This window comes from Heloderma suspectum, chromosome 7 (assembly GCF_057233095.1).
Source record: "Heloderma suspectum isolate Gila_16-S chromosome 7, 16-S_ref, whole genome shotgun sequence".
Classification (NCBI taxonomy): Eukaryota; Metazoa; Chordata; class Lepidosauria; order Squamata; family Helodermatidae; genus Heloderma; species Heloderma suspectum.
Window position 1 is genome coordinate 47,775,907 of NC_139464.1, and position 14,162 is coordinate 47,790,068.

At 42.0% G+C, this 14,162-nt stretch overlaps 1 protein-coding gene across 2 annotated transcripts in view; it reads left to right on the plus strand.

The window, feature by feature from the left end:
* Positions 1-14,162, plus strand: part of GUCY2C (guanylate cyclase 2C) — a 98,315-nt gene that overhangs the window by 23,429 nt on the left and 60,724 nt on the right. For both annotated transcript variants that reach the window (XM_084811766.1, XM_084811768.1), the window contains exons 7-12: positions 65-197; positions 2,752-2,887; positions 4,472-4,557; positions 6,127-6,238; positions 11,166-11,247; positions 11,843-11,948. In XM_084811766.1, coding sequence (XP_084667892.1) covers positions 65-197; positions 2,752-2,887; positions 4,472-4,557; positions 6,127-6,238; positions 11,166-11,247; positions 11,843-11,948 — 655 coding nt within the window. The remainder of the gene's footprint in view (positions 1-64; positions 198-2,751; positions 2,888-4,471; positions 4,558-6,126; positions 6,239-11,165; positions 11,248-11,842; positions 11,949-14,162) is intronic.

Consider the following 14,162-nt stretch of genomic DNA (forward strand, 5'->3'; position numbering starts at 1 on the left):
AACTTGTAGTTCCTATTGCCCTTGCTTCTCACAACATTTGGGGCATTTGTGCTTTCCTTTTCAGTAATGCATACTATGAAAATTCTACTTCTGACAAGCACATGAAGAACGTTCTTGTCCTGACCCTGGCACCAACAAATTATAGTGCGGTTTCAAACTATGGTGGGGTTCCTGTGGATCCTGAAACATTCGATTTGGTAACTTTATTTCATCATCTCTCCTTTACTCGCTCATACTGTGTTCTTGTAACACTGCCCTAGATACAAGAGCCTTTTCTGTTTACCATTGTTCCACAGATCTAAAGGCAGAGCTACCTGGAACACCAGCAGTTCAGTATGTTTGAATGCTGGCCATCACTAAACAACAATGAAGCAGTGGGGTGGGGGTGATTTTTTCAGCAGATGTGCCAAGTGGAGTGGGGGTGCTGAACTGCATCTCCACCTGCCACTTTTCTTCCCCAGCTCTCCCCAGCCCGCCACTTTTCTCCCAGACTAACGTTGACTTTTACACATCCCAATTCTGTACGAGTCCCTCCCCTAAATCATCTATCCTATGCAGTACTTTAGCATGCTGTACAAGGCTGCATTCAAGTGCCTCATATGAATGCTTGTATAAAATATCACATTCCAGTTGACATGCTGCAGACTTAACTTACACTGTGGAATAGAATTAAAGTTTCAGGCCAGTTGTAGTGTTGGTTGTAGCGTGGCTTTGTGAGAGAGTGGCCCTGAAGGGTGCCTCATCTATTTTTACTGAACAGTTTTACTGGACATTTTTAAAATTAAGAAATTTGGATGGGTTTGTTTATATATTTTTTGTTTCCTCCTTTTGTGAGATTTAAACAGTGGTCCATATGATTTTCTGGAAAGCTGGCAAAGCATATTATGGAGTCCTGTTAGTCTGTTTAAATATTTCATTTACCAGTGACTTTTCAAACAGGCATAGGATGGGATAAGATAGCTATTACATCAATGGATAGCAAGTGTGGTATGTCTCTCTCTGCACCAGAAAGATATAGCATTTCAAAGCCCATGACACATTTACATTCTGTCTGGGGCTGATGGGAATTGAAGTCCAACAACACCTGGAGGGCCACAGGTTCCCCACTCCTGACATAGATGAACTATCTTCAGTTGAACATAAGTTGCTCATGCATCTCTGAATTCAGGCTCTAAGGTCTTCATAGGCCGACTTAAGTATATAGTTCCCTGGCCCCAAGCGTCTCTATGATGTCAGATCAGTGAAATGGAAGCCAGAGTGATTAGGATCCCACTGCCAACAGAAGCCCACACAGAGACAATGAAAGGAGATCCTGTAATACTGATAAGCCCTTAGCTAGTATGACCCGGTTGTTTCAGAGGAAGAGGTGAGAGAGTGAGGCCCTTCTATTGCCTAGCTGGAACCAACTATCATTTGGCTCCTACTCTCCCAGAACTGCCTCATGCAGTGGCCATGGTACCTGAATTTGCTCTGTCCACTTTTCATTTTGGATTGTGTCTTATTAAATTGTAAGCCATGTTTTAAATTCTGTGAACTGTCTAGTACATTGGCAGGCAGTATATAATTGTAGGGATGGATGAATTTGTAGGGCTATGGCTTGGTAGAACAGGGAAATGTGATTGTTCAGAAGGAAGGTCAAGGCTATGATATTTGAACTGTGGAAAAAATGGAAAGCTGTATGGTTCTTTGAAGAGTGCTGTGTACAGATAGTGGAAGCACATATATCTCTTTGAGTGTCTTCGCTGTATGTACTTTGTTCTTTAAAATTTGTAATTGCCCCCTGGCTCTGCCACATGAAAAAATACAGGATGCAATCTTCTGCTATCTTTTGTAGAAGCAAGAGGGCTTTTCTACATGAGGCTGTTAATGCACATATCTACTTTCAGTTTCGTTGCAGAACTGAGATATGAGTGCTACACGAACAGCGTTTCCTTTCCTGCTTTTCTGCTACATAACCTCTAGGTGGCATTGTGGTATAGTGAAATAGCCCAAATACACTAGTGAAAAAAGTATTTTCTTTCACTTTTACAAATAATACCCCATTTTCCCTGCTCTTAAAAAAAACTCACCAAAAGTGCTTTTTAGACACAAAGGGTCACAATGTTGTCTAAAGAACCATAAGCAGGGAATGACGAGCACACAATAAATGCCTTGTGTAGAAAAGCTCAGGGTTTTAGCCATATGCTAGACTTCAGGGAATTTACTGAAAGAAATGGAAGTTCTCCATTTCTACTGTAAATTATTTCCTGTCTCTTAAGCCATTGCTACTCAAACATTTTGAAGTGGGATGCACTTATAAACTTATTTAACATTTTGGGATCCACTTGTAAACTTATTCAGCCTTTTGAGCCCTAATTTCTCCCTCTACAACAGAAATGCAAGAATCAATAATGAATGTTAAATATGTTGATAATTTATTTTTCATTTTATATCTATAGGCAGCATGTATTTGAATAAAATTTAAGCATGACATAGAGAGAGGAAGCAAGTGGACCTGTCTCTTAAAGGAGCTGTGAAGCTGTCAGCCCAGTGAAACAAAACACACACCTGGAAATGAATTCAAAACCTGCATATTGTGCTACTGACCCAGGAATATGTTGGGGCTCACCTGTGGGTTGGGACCCACTGTTTGAGAATCATTGGATTAAGCTCTCTCCGTGTGTGTGTATCAGTTAGTATAATAGAATTTCTATGTAGTTTACAGTAAAATGCATATATAATACAGGATAATACTTCTACCATCTCTTGTAGCTGAAAGATGACTTCCTTGTTGGTTACATGGATGCAGTCTTGCTCTTTGGACATGCCTTGAAAAATCTTTATTTCAGACAAGAATTAATTACTCCTACTGATTTCATTGATCAATTCCGAAATGTCACTTTTCAAGGTAATTACATATGTGCTTCTCTTAAACTGTCATTAATGGAGTATACTATAGGGTACACCAGTCACACTGGGAATTATAGGAGTTGCAGTCCAACACATCTAGAGAGAACCAGGTTGGGGAAGGCTTCAGTAGACTAACTGGGAGCAAAAACCGTGTCCAGAGCAGAGGTGGGCAACTTATGCCTCACCAATATTTTGGCCTGAAATTCCCATCAGCCCTAGCCAATGAGGGATAATGTGAGTTGTAGGCCAAAACATGTGGAAGGCCACAAGTTGCTCGCCCCTGATCTAGAAGGATTTCAATTAAAAGACCCTCAGAGATTATGTGGACCAAATGTTGCAATAAATGTTCTTCCCTCTCATTTTTGTAGGTTTTTTTTCCTGAATGTAGATGAATTGCAAAATCCTGCACTAACAATATAAACTATGAAACAATATATTTTCATAGATAATATATTATATTATTTATTTAATAAATTGACCTGCTCTCAGAGCAGCTTAAGAAAAGTTTAAAACTAAAACAGTTTTTAAAATCCCCTAAAATTGGAAACAGAGGAGCAATAACATTCCAGCATGAACATACATATAAAACCAACAGATCTAAAAGACCTGGGCAATAAATAAAGTCATAAATTTATGACTTTATAAAGTCATAAATAATGACTTTATTTGCAGCAGGTGCCAAAAAAAAAAAAAGAGCAAGGACAATGCCACACAAAACTCTCTGGACAGAGAATTCCAATGGCAGGGTGCCACTGTCCCCACCCACCTTGGGCTGGGAGAGAGTGGGGACTCAAGAAAGGCCTACGATGACAATCATACTGTTTGGACCGATTTATGCAGGTGGACACTGTCATTTAGGCACCCCAGTCCCAAGCCATTTAGGCTGTTGGCTGTAACCTTATACCTACTTACCTGGAAGTAAGCCTCACTGAACTCAGTGGGACCTCCAAAATGGGTTCAGTACCTTGGATAGCTCCTTTGGAGTTCTGGCTGGTTCTGACTGAAACCCAGGATGGATTTACAGCCCCACCGAAATCAGAGCCACCAGCCTCCAGTGAATGGGACTTCTTTCTGAGTAGACAGATGTAGCCCCAGTTTTCCTGTTGCCTAGATGCAGGAGGGAACTTGACACAAATAGGGGAGGGGGAAATAAATCTTCTGAAGGTAACCAGTCATAGAGGAGGGGAAAGAATGCTCTAGTCAAGTTTTGACAATGGGGAAGGAAAAAAGCGTCAATTGGAGGTTCTTTCTTAGGCAAATTGTTGTAGGGAGGGGTCAGGTTTCATATGGATTGTACTGGGAGGGAAGAGCAAAACCATGCAATTAAAGTAACACATGGTTTGACCCTCAGTCTTCAGAGATACTCAGGTAAAAGACCATCATGTACGCAGCCTGAGCCCTCAGGAAAAACCTTCAACTGTCACTTCAACTGTCACCCCAGCTCAAATATTCTACCTGTCAGCCCCTCCCCTTAGATAGAACCATATGCAAATTAGCCTGCTGGTTGTTCACATAGCCTTACCTCACTTTCAGGGGAGATGACAAGGCTGTTTACCAGTGACACTTTTTTTTTCCGTTCCAGGTATACTTGGTCCTGTAACCCTGGATAAATATGGGGATATTGATGTTAATTTCACCATTCTGTACACATCAAAAGATACGCTTGAAGTAAGCACAATCATAAGGCCAAACTGCTCCTCTAGGTGGAGTTGCAAATAAACAATTTCTGCCCCAAAGGACAGGTTCAGGTTTTGGGTGTGGGGATCGTGGCTGGCTAGCATCAAAGGCAGCTATTGGATGGATGGTGCCCCTGACATCACTGCAGAAGCCCTTCTCCAGCCTAACTACACCATTTTTTATTCCCCCGCACCACCATTCCAAAAAGCGTTTGTCCAATATTTACATTCAAAGAATTATTTGGAGGCTATGTCTGCCTTCCAGCCATAGCTGGATGGAAATTCGGAAATTCTGTGAGGCAAACTAGTCCCTCCATAATTCTGTGGGGCAAACTAGGCCCTCCATAATTTTGTGGGGCAAACTAGGCCCTCCATAATTCATACCATTCATAATTAGTAATTGCATGAATGGTTTTTAAAAAGCACGTAACAGCCACAGGGCCCCCAATCCAGACTGGGACCATGGCGTGTGCAGGGGACTTTAACCCATTGTTCTCACCATGCTCCTAATCCAAACCGGAGCCTCCCACTACTGGTATTTGCATTGGGAAAGAAGCTCCTATCGCCATCCAGGGAGTTTTCCTCCTGATGCAAAAAGCAGCTGCAGAGATGGGACAGCCAAATTAGGACTGCAATAGGGGCAGCAAGCTAAATCTCCCTCCTCCATGCCATGGTCCTCATCCTGATCACCACTCTCAGCCTTATGGCAACTATTTAATTCTAAAAATCATTAACGTAATTACTAATTGCATGAATAAGATCATGCCTAGTTTGGCCCACATAGTAGGATATTGCTATTATTAGCTAGCATACGTAAAGTGATAGCCAATGTAAGCAATATACCACAAATGAAGGAAAACAATGTGAGAAATAAAGATATGAATGAAATGTTGGGGAATCTCACCAGGTGACTTAATAGAGGGCCATATTTTAGAATATTAGAAAACTGGGTTATCTGTGCTGTCTCATTTGGGAAGGGTAGGAAAGCCAGACAGAATGGCTGTGTCTGGACAATCATATCTGGCTTATAAAGCCAAGATATGCATAAGTTTTTGCTCAGTCACAGAGTCACTTTGCTCCTCCTTTCATGTGACCTCTAATTACACTAGGCAACCTCTAATTAACCATAGTTTCCCATTTCATTTGAAATAGAAAGATATTATTACCATCTTCAGAACAAGCCAGAATTTAAAAAACAAAAAACAAAACATGATTTGAAGTCAGTTTAACATCCTTGCTATGGCTGGTAACCAGTTTCCTGGTTTCGACCAAATGGGAAATAATGGTTAATTAGAAGCTTCCTAGTTTAACTGTGGCTTGCACAAAAGGAGGAGAGAAGGGGCTCCATGCAGGAGCAAAAGGCTTGTGTGTATCTTGGCTTATTGAGCTGAGATGTGATCAGATGAAGTGACTCAATGTGAGATACAGGGGATGAAGGATTGAAAAATGAAACATGTGGGGGAAATAGCTGAGGTAATTAGTCTTAATTTAAATTATAGTTCCTAGTTATCTGGGGGAAAGGAGTATCAGAGTGAAACCTTCCTCCATTTTCTCACTCCAGTATAGGACCCTCCTACAGTATGACACACATCGGAATAAGACAGTAGAGGAGGTGAAGAAGCCATTTTTCACCTGGAGTAACCACATGTTGCCTAATGATACTCCTAGCACTGGTGAGACAATGTGTTTCTTGGGAAAGGGATGTGCACCAAATCGATGAGATGCATGCATACAATTTTACCTCAGCAGCCATTTGGGCGGTAGTAAATCTTGGTAATTTAGTTTTCTCTAAAATTGAATTCTGTCTCACTTTTTTTTCCTTTTCAGTGCCTAGCTCAATTCCAAATCAGCTTGGCTTCTTATACACAGGGCTATTTTTAGGGTGAGGTAAAGTGGGCAGTCACCTAGGGTGCTAAGAGATCCAGGACGCCAAACAACTGCCAGGCAGGCGGCAGCAATCATGACCGAGCAAGGCTTGGCATGCAGTAAAGGAAAATGCCACACTGGACTGTCCAGGCTGCAGTCATATGTGAGCGGTAGTGAGTTGAACTTTGTGAGATGTGCAGCCAATGGGGGCACTGGAGTGCAATGGAAGTTGTTTGTGGAACAGGAGAATGTGAGTCTAAAGAAGTGCTTTTGTGTGGTTGCATGGATTCTCACCCCTCCATATAAACAAAAGATGAAAATGTGAAAATGGGTCCCATGTTGCACGTTGGGAATCAGAGGTGGGTCTTGGGTCTGGACAGGCTGGTTTAAAGGATGCATATAATGTGTTCAAAACAAATGTTCAAAGCACCTTAAAGTACAGTGACAATGATCAATGATGCAATGTTGCAACATTAAAGTAAGAAAATAAAAATAAAAAATATCAATATCCCAGGAAACTCATGGTCCCTCCCACCCTTGAACCCATTTCATGCTGTTCAGGAACTAATAATGGTAATGTGTGTTGCTGGGGTGGGGGGACTGTACCTTGCCTAGGGCGCTAAAAGACTTTGAGACATTCCTGCTGATACAATACAAACTAAATACAACAACAAAATACAATAGTGGACTTCCATCTAGGGAGGGGGAAATAACTCTTCTGAGGGCAACCAATCAGAGAGGTAACCATGTATGCAGCACATTTTCAGAGGTCACACTGTTCAAAATATCTGAAGGGTTAAAGTGCTGCAATGTTTCCAAATAAAAATGACAATGCTGATACTGAGCTTTATTGATTTATAAGATTCCTAGTGTCCCCATCCTCCATTATGAAGAATTTGACATAGGTTGCTTATTATTCTTGCACAGTGTAATAATTTACCCATTTTCACCAATCCCTTCCTTATCCTCCCAGGCTGAGCAGGAAGCATAGAGTGATTGCTGTATGGACAATTGTTGCTATAGTAACACTCTGTGGTTGCCTGTATGAAACAAGGATGATGGCACTTGAGAAATATCCTTTGGCAGGTTAGAGGGGTTACATGACCAAATATTATCCCCTCCCATGAGGCCTAGAAACAGCTCTTTAGGTTTAAAATTACGTTTAAGATGCTCAAGATAATCAAAGATGTCCAGATAAGGCTACTGCTCAAGGGAAATTAGTTTGTAAATGGCTTTGGGTTCTCTAGCTGTGTATATATTATAGCTTTTCAGAGGCTTGGAACAGGTATTGTAGTGCCAATTTTTCCTGTAGCACCCACACACGTTTTTTTCTGACCTGCCATGGTCTCTTGTCAGACCAGTTTTAGGGTTTTGTAACACCTGAAACTCTGATCTGGAAAACTAGTTGAGAGAAACATGACCAATGTTGCTGCAATGCAACAGAGACATTTTGGTGTGAATATCTGGGACACCTATAGGATAGTGCCTATGGCAACTAACACGTGTTCAGTTCCCCGTGCCTGGATCATGTTTGGAACTGTTTTGCTAAGAGTCTGGGAGGGGGATTATTTAATATCATAAGAAAAGTGCTTTCTCCTGTTCTACTCAATCACTCTTCCAAGGAGTCTTTAAGCTGTGATGGGGTGGGGGGAGCCCCTAACAGCTTAAAGCAAGAGTGCAGAGCCTCTTTCAGCTTAAAGGTCAAATTCCATTTCAGAGAAGCTTTCAGGGACTGTATTCCAATGGTGCACAGGCCCAAAGGCAAATGGGGTGGAGCCAAAAATATAAAAGGTACCAGCATATTTTAGCTTAAAGCTCTTACTGCCGGTAACTAAGCCTTAGGAGAAGCATTTCAACCTTTTAGAGTGGAGGAAACTTGCACAAAAGCCAGGAAACAACCAGACAATCAACGGTTGTAGAAAGGGGGCAGAGCCTTCTGGGGAACCCTGGGGGGCCGGATTTGGCCCTTGGGCCTGAGATTCTGCACCCCTGGCTTAAAGTATCCTGGAACAAGGAACAAAAATAGGGTCTACAAATGCATGCTAGGAGGCATACCAGGGCCAGCCAAAGACATTTTGCTGAATGAAATGGAGCAGCAATTCCCCCCCCTCCCCCAAGTGCACAGCAGTAGTGAACGTGCACAGAATTGGCTTTAAAGGAACATTTTATTTAGATCAGTAGTTACAGCAAACATAATCCACACACTACTATTCTTCCAGCCTCTTCTTCCCATAGGGCTGAAGCTTTGGGGCCCCCCCAAACCTAAAGAAGTGGACTGGGCCAGAGATAAATATTTGTTATAAAGTACAATATATCCTATGAGTTTATGCATGCCCCCCCTTCCTGCTTTTGCTACATGTACCCATGAGGAATTGCTTGTCTAACCTGATCTGATTCATGTTGTGGCGGCTCAGGAAGAATGGGTTGGGTGGTTGTCTCTCCCCAGCATCTGCCACCTGAACTGGCTCCCTCACTTTGCCTGATGATAGGGCCAACCCTGTGGCACACACCCACTGACCCAAATCCCACCCCCAAACTCTCCCATACACCATAGGGAGGGTTAACCATACCCCCCCCTACTGTACTGCTCAGGTTTGGGAGTAAATGAGCGACTTCCTACCCACCTAACCCCAAACGGTAGCAATCAGTGCTGTTGACAATTGAACTATAGCACTAGACTGCTAATGTTCAAGACTCGATAAGGAGAAAGCTACTTACCTAGTGCCAGAGCAGGGGGTGAATATCCTGCCCAATAGCTAGAATGCAAAGTTTCCAAGTTCCAGCTAGTTCTAGTCTGGTAATTTATTTCCCCCTCCTCTTTAAATGAAACTTCTTGTTTATATTTCCAAAATAAATAAATAAAATGATTCCTTAATTTACCTAGACAATTTTTCTATCTATATCCAAATCAAATTGCAAAAGGAAATACCTTGGCTCTCTAGGTGCTTGCTCTGTTTCTGGTTGCAAAACTCATTGCATTCCCCCCGCCCCCAGGACTAGATGTTCAATTAAAATGAATTGTAAGATGCAATGCAAAAGAACAACAACAAAAACCTGTGCATGCTGCAAAGATTAAGAGTGTTTCTATTCCTCAGCACCTTGTATCGCTCAGAGGTTATTAAGTGTCCTTTCCCCCATTTGATCTGAAATCAGAAATGTAATGTCATTATACTATAGTGACTGCTATTACGTGTACCCCCTGCTGAGGATTGCAGGGAACCAAGACGGGTGGGGGAGAGAAAGTGTGAGCAGTCTCTTTCATGGCAGAATGACTGCAACCACTAGAGGGCAGCAGAATCTCAGGAAAATAAATATGTTATTTATTACACTTCTGTATTCCAGACATAATCTTCTTGTAATTTTGTTTAAAGTGTGCTTAGAGCTATTTAGCCTCCTGTCACTCAGCTCAAGGTATAGGGCAGGAAAGCATCTTGTAAATTGCCAAATACATTTGCTTGCTAACTGATTTATTTATTAGTGACCCAGTGTCCTGCCTTCCTAGTTGGATTAGCCAGTTTGGATGTTCTGACAAGGATGACCTTGTTGTCAGAGAATTAAGAAGAAAATAAGATTAGCTGTTGTATGAAGAGATAGATGGAGAGCATGAAACAAAACAAAACAAAGGTTAAGAGTTTTCAAGGTAGCTGGTGCAAGAACTGTTGACAGAGGTGTCCAATTGTCAATGGGGTTTACTCCTAACAAACAAGATTTAGGATTGCAGCCAAAGGCTGTAAACCTATACACGCTTAACTGGAATTAAGTCTCACTGAACTCATTGGGGTGTATTTCTGAATAGACATGCACTGTGGAACTATTGCTAGCCTTCGTAGATTACTCCCTAGAATGTACTTATAACTCACACTGCTGTTAATAGGTACAGTGTCTAACAGGCAGGTATGCCGGTCATTGTGTCCATTCGGACTGATCTTCTAAAAGGAGCCCCAGAGTGCTTTCAGAATGCTTTAACAGTGCTATCACACTGCCTCATTCACAGAATTTTGCAGGGGGTTCAGACAATGTCACCTCCAATTTGTAGCCTTCCCATGTTTTCCCACTGCTACTTACATCTTTTTTCTTACCAGAAAAAAACCCTTAAGGAGGAAAAGATGGAATAGCTGCACAATGCCTTTTTATTGTTAGCGATAGGAGTCCTCCATCTGGAAGCATCCACAGTGTTTAGATGAATTTAATTTCTGAGCTGGCTCTAAAGCAATTTAATACGGAATGTGTATATGAATGCGCATCCTTCTAATCTGTTTCCTTCATCTGTGAACCTTGGACAGATCAAACTCCTTTGGCTGGTGATATGACAAGTGTTTCTCTGTCTTGGGGGGTTGTGTCCTTGCAACCCTGATAGCAGGATGTAGACAGACATTAACTTTTTTGAGGGTTGGACTGCATTCTCCACTAAATGGCGACCTTGAAACATCTATTGCTTAGTGCCTGTCACTTTATGTACTAGATTATTCTATTGTAATTCAATGCTTCTTTTAAAGGAGGGGCCGTTGCACTTTGGTAGAGCACATGCTTGGCCTGAAGAATGTCTCAGGTTCAATGCCCAGCATCTCCAGGTAGAGAAGGAAAAACTCCTGCCTGAAATCATAGAGAGCCGCTGCCAGTCCATGTTGACAATACTGGGCTTGATGGACCAACGGTCTGACTTGGTTCAAGGCAGCTTCCTGTGTTTCTAAATATTCTTAAAGTTGCGTGATGGCCCATTTCTCATTTTTGCAGGCCCACACATTCTGACTATAGCTGTTTTCACACTTACTGCGACAGTGGTGCTGGTTCTGATCATCGCTCTGCTGGTTCTGAGGTACAATCCTCTTTTCCTCTTCCTCTGCCTTTTCTGGGCATTTGTCCACAAATCCTTTCTGAAATTTGCACTTCTGAAGCCTTCCCTCCGCAAAGGCTACTGAGCACAAATAAATTAGATTACATAAGCTCCAGCATACTCTGCCAACTGATCAAGTTTCCTGTGGTAGATTTGCTGGCCAATCCAAACCAGGTCTGGCATATTTCATCTACCTGGGAGTAAAGGTTCCTTTTCACTCTTTCCTTTTGCCCTTCCCTCACACTCTGGCAGATATACTTCAGTAATGATTCTTGGCACCCCATCTTTGAGGAATTCCACTTGTCACTGGGAGTTTTCATGTTGGTTACACTGAAGCATGATTAGGATTTGTTTCAGGTCAATGCAGACTTTAAAGTCATTCCAAAAGGTGTGTTTTCAGCTTGAGTCAAACTGACCCATAAAAGGAGGACTATCTTTCTATTCATTTGTTACGTTATAGCCAACTTCTGAAGTTCTTAACTTGTCCTATATGTCCATTACTAGTTCCAGTTCCAGATTCTAGTGCTCCAAGAATTGCTACAGTCATATAAGTTGGGTTTTTTTTTTTAATGTACAGCAAGTACAGACGAGCTTATAAACTCCGGCAGAAGAGATGGTCCCACATTCCACCTGAGAAGATACTGCCTTTGGAGACCAATGAGACAAGTTATGTCAGCCTGAAGGTAGGAGTCAGCAGCCATTGTCTTTCGCAGCACATAAGATGCTAAGAGTCTTCTGCACACTAGTGTGGGCTGTGATGATTGCACCATAGATGATATCTGTAAAACCTCTCTGTGTTATCCTAATCTCTTCTGATCTGTATTAAAGCAAATTATCCAGTTTAATATATGCCCATTAACAGTCTTTTCAAGATTGTGGTGAAGCAAGCGGAGGATTATGTTTCATCCTTTCCCACTAGGCTTCTGTGCCATGCGTTCTTGTGATAATATTACTAATCAATCCCAAGATCTTCAAATTGTGTGGGTGAAAAGCAGGCTGTGACAGATGTGTCCTTCTCTAGGGATATTTTGATATACATAGGATTTTTGTATTTAGTGATCAGGGATCAGCAGGAACATATCCTATGCTATATTCTAGATACAAAGTGTCACCTAGAAATTTGTTAGTTTACAATATTCCTGGTATCGACACACAGAATTTTAGATAGATAGAGGACCTGAGATCAGGTGTGCGTTTTTATCTTTTGTTTCAAAATCTCAAGCAGTTTTTATATGTCATGATAGAAGAGCATTAACACACAAAAATACAAAGTGGCTGCAAACAAAACACAATTTAAAACATTCTAAGAATTATTTAGGAGCATTGCCTTTACAGATTGAAGCATCTTACCTAATAACATTTCTTAGACAGTAGCAAAATGAAGCGGAGAAGTCAATGAGGACTGGTGCCATTATCCTCCTGAGGACAGATGTAGCATGCTGTAAGAACCAGTGCTGGGTACTGTGAGGACAGGTGGAATGTCCTGGAGTTTCTGTATTTACCTTTCATGTTTAAATGATTTCTTATGAACTGCTGACATATGCTTCCCTTCCGCAAAATGGAATTTCTTTAACAATTATTTTTCCCAAAGTTCTCAGCTATGCTTTTTCGAAATTATTGTATTCACTTCATTGCTTGTCAACATCACTGAGCTACACTTCCCTTCACAACAGGATAACAACTGCCTTTGTTTCATAGGTCCTGTTTTAAATCTTAAGTGTTTCTTAGTTTTATTTACCTCTCACACTACTTCATGTCATTTGCGTCATAAGTAGGACATGTGGACAATAGCCCAGTTTCCTTATCTGATGCATATTTTCCTGACTTTAGGTAGGAAACCTTGCTTTTCTTAAGTTTAGCTGGGAAAATATTCTACCTTGCTTTTCTCATGCTTAGAGGTCAGTGAGAAGTTCAGTCAAAAGTCACAGCATGTCAGCACAAATGCTCCTGTTTGAATGCCTCAGTTAGGGCACAATCCTGTGGCCACTAGACAGCATCTAGATGGCCATATGATTTTTTTATTTATGGGAAGCGAGCTCAGAGCTGCTTGGTTCCCAGAAATCCAACTCCCCGCTCCCCCTCCCTCCCCCTCGTAGGCTGAAAAGGGGGTGTCCTGGGGGTGGGGAGGTGACCACGGAAGTGCTGGTATGACGCTTCCCATGTGCTGCCTGGCCTCCCCCCCCCCGCTTCAAGGTGCCCCAGGTAGACAGCCAAAACTGGCCACCTAACTGCAAATGCAGGGCAGCTGGAGCACAGAGGAGAAGAACACGGCTGTGCTCCGCCTGCCCCACTGTGGATAGGTGGCCGCTGCTGAGTTTGGAGGTGGCCAACTATCCCCAAAGGATTGCGCCCTTAGGATCAAACTGATTCAGCCTTAATACAGGAATATATCTTAATATCTCATTGGTTTCTCTGTGAAAAGTATAAGCTTATGAGAGAGTTAAGCTTATGGGAAAAATGTGAAAGACCAAATAACTCCGTTTCAGATAAATATTTGCAAGGTAGCCTATTATGTAGGCTGATGCAGGTGCCTTGCAAGATGCAAAGGCTTCTGGGGCAAATGTCACAAGGCCCTTTCACACAGTCTGTGAAAGCACACCACAAGCACACGCTTGTCTTTGCTTTTAAATGGCTTTTAAGCAGTGGTGCAGTGGTAAATGTTCAAGCGCAAGCACTCATGACCGTAGCCACCCACCTCAGGAGAGTGCAAAAATTCAGGCAGCTGTGTTGATCCATATCTATCAATTGATTGATTGATCCATAACTCTTCCTATCTATCTATCTATCTATCTATCTATCTATCTATCTATCTAGCATATTTTATGTACGTGTGTGTGTGATACTGTTGCTGGGGAAATCTATTTCCCCCAGCTACTGTGAGGATTGCAGCTAAGCTC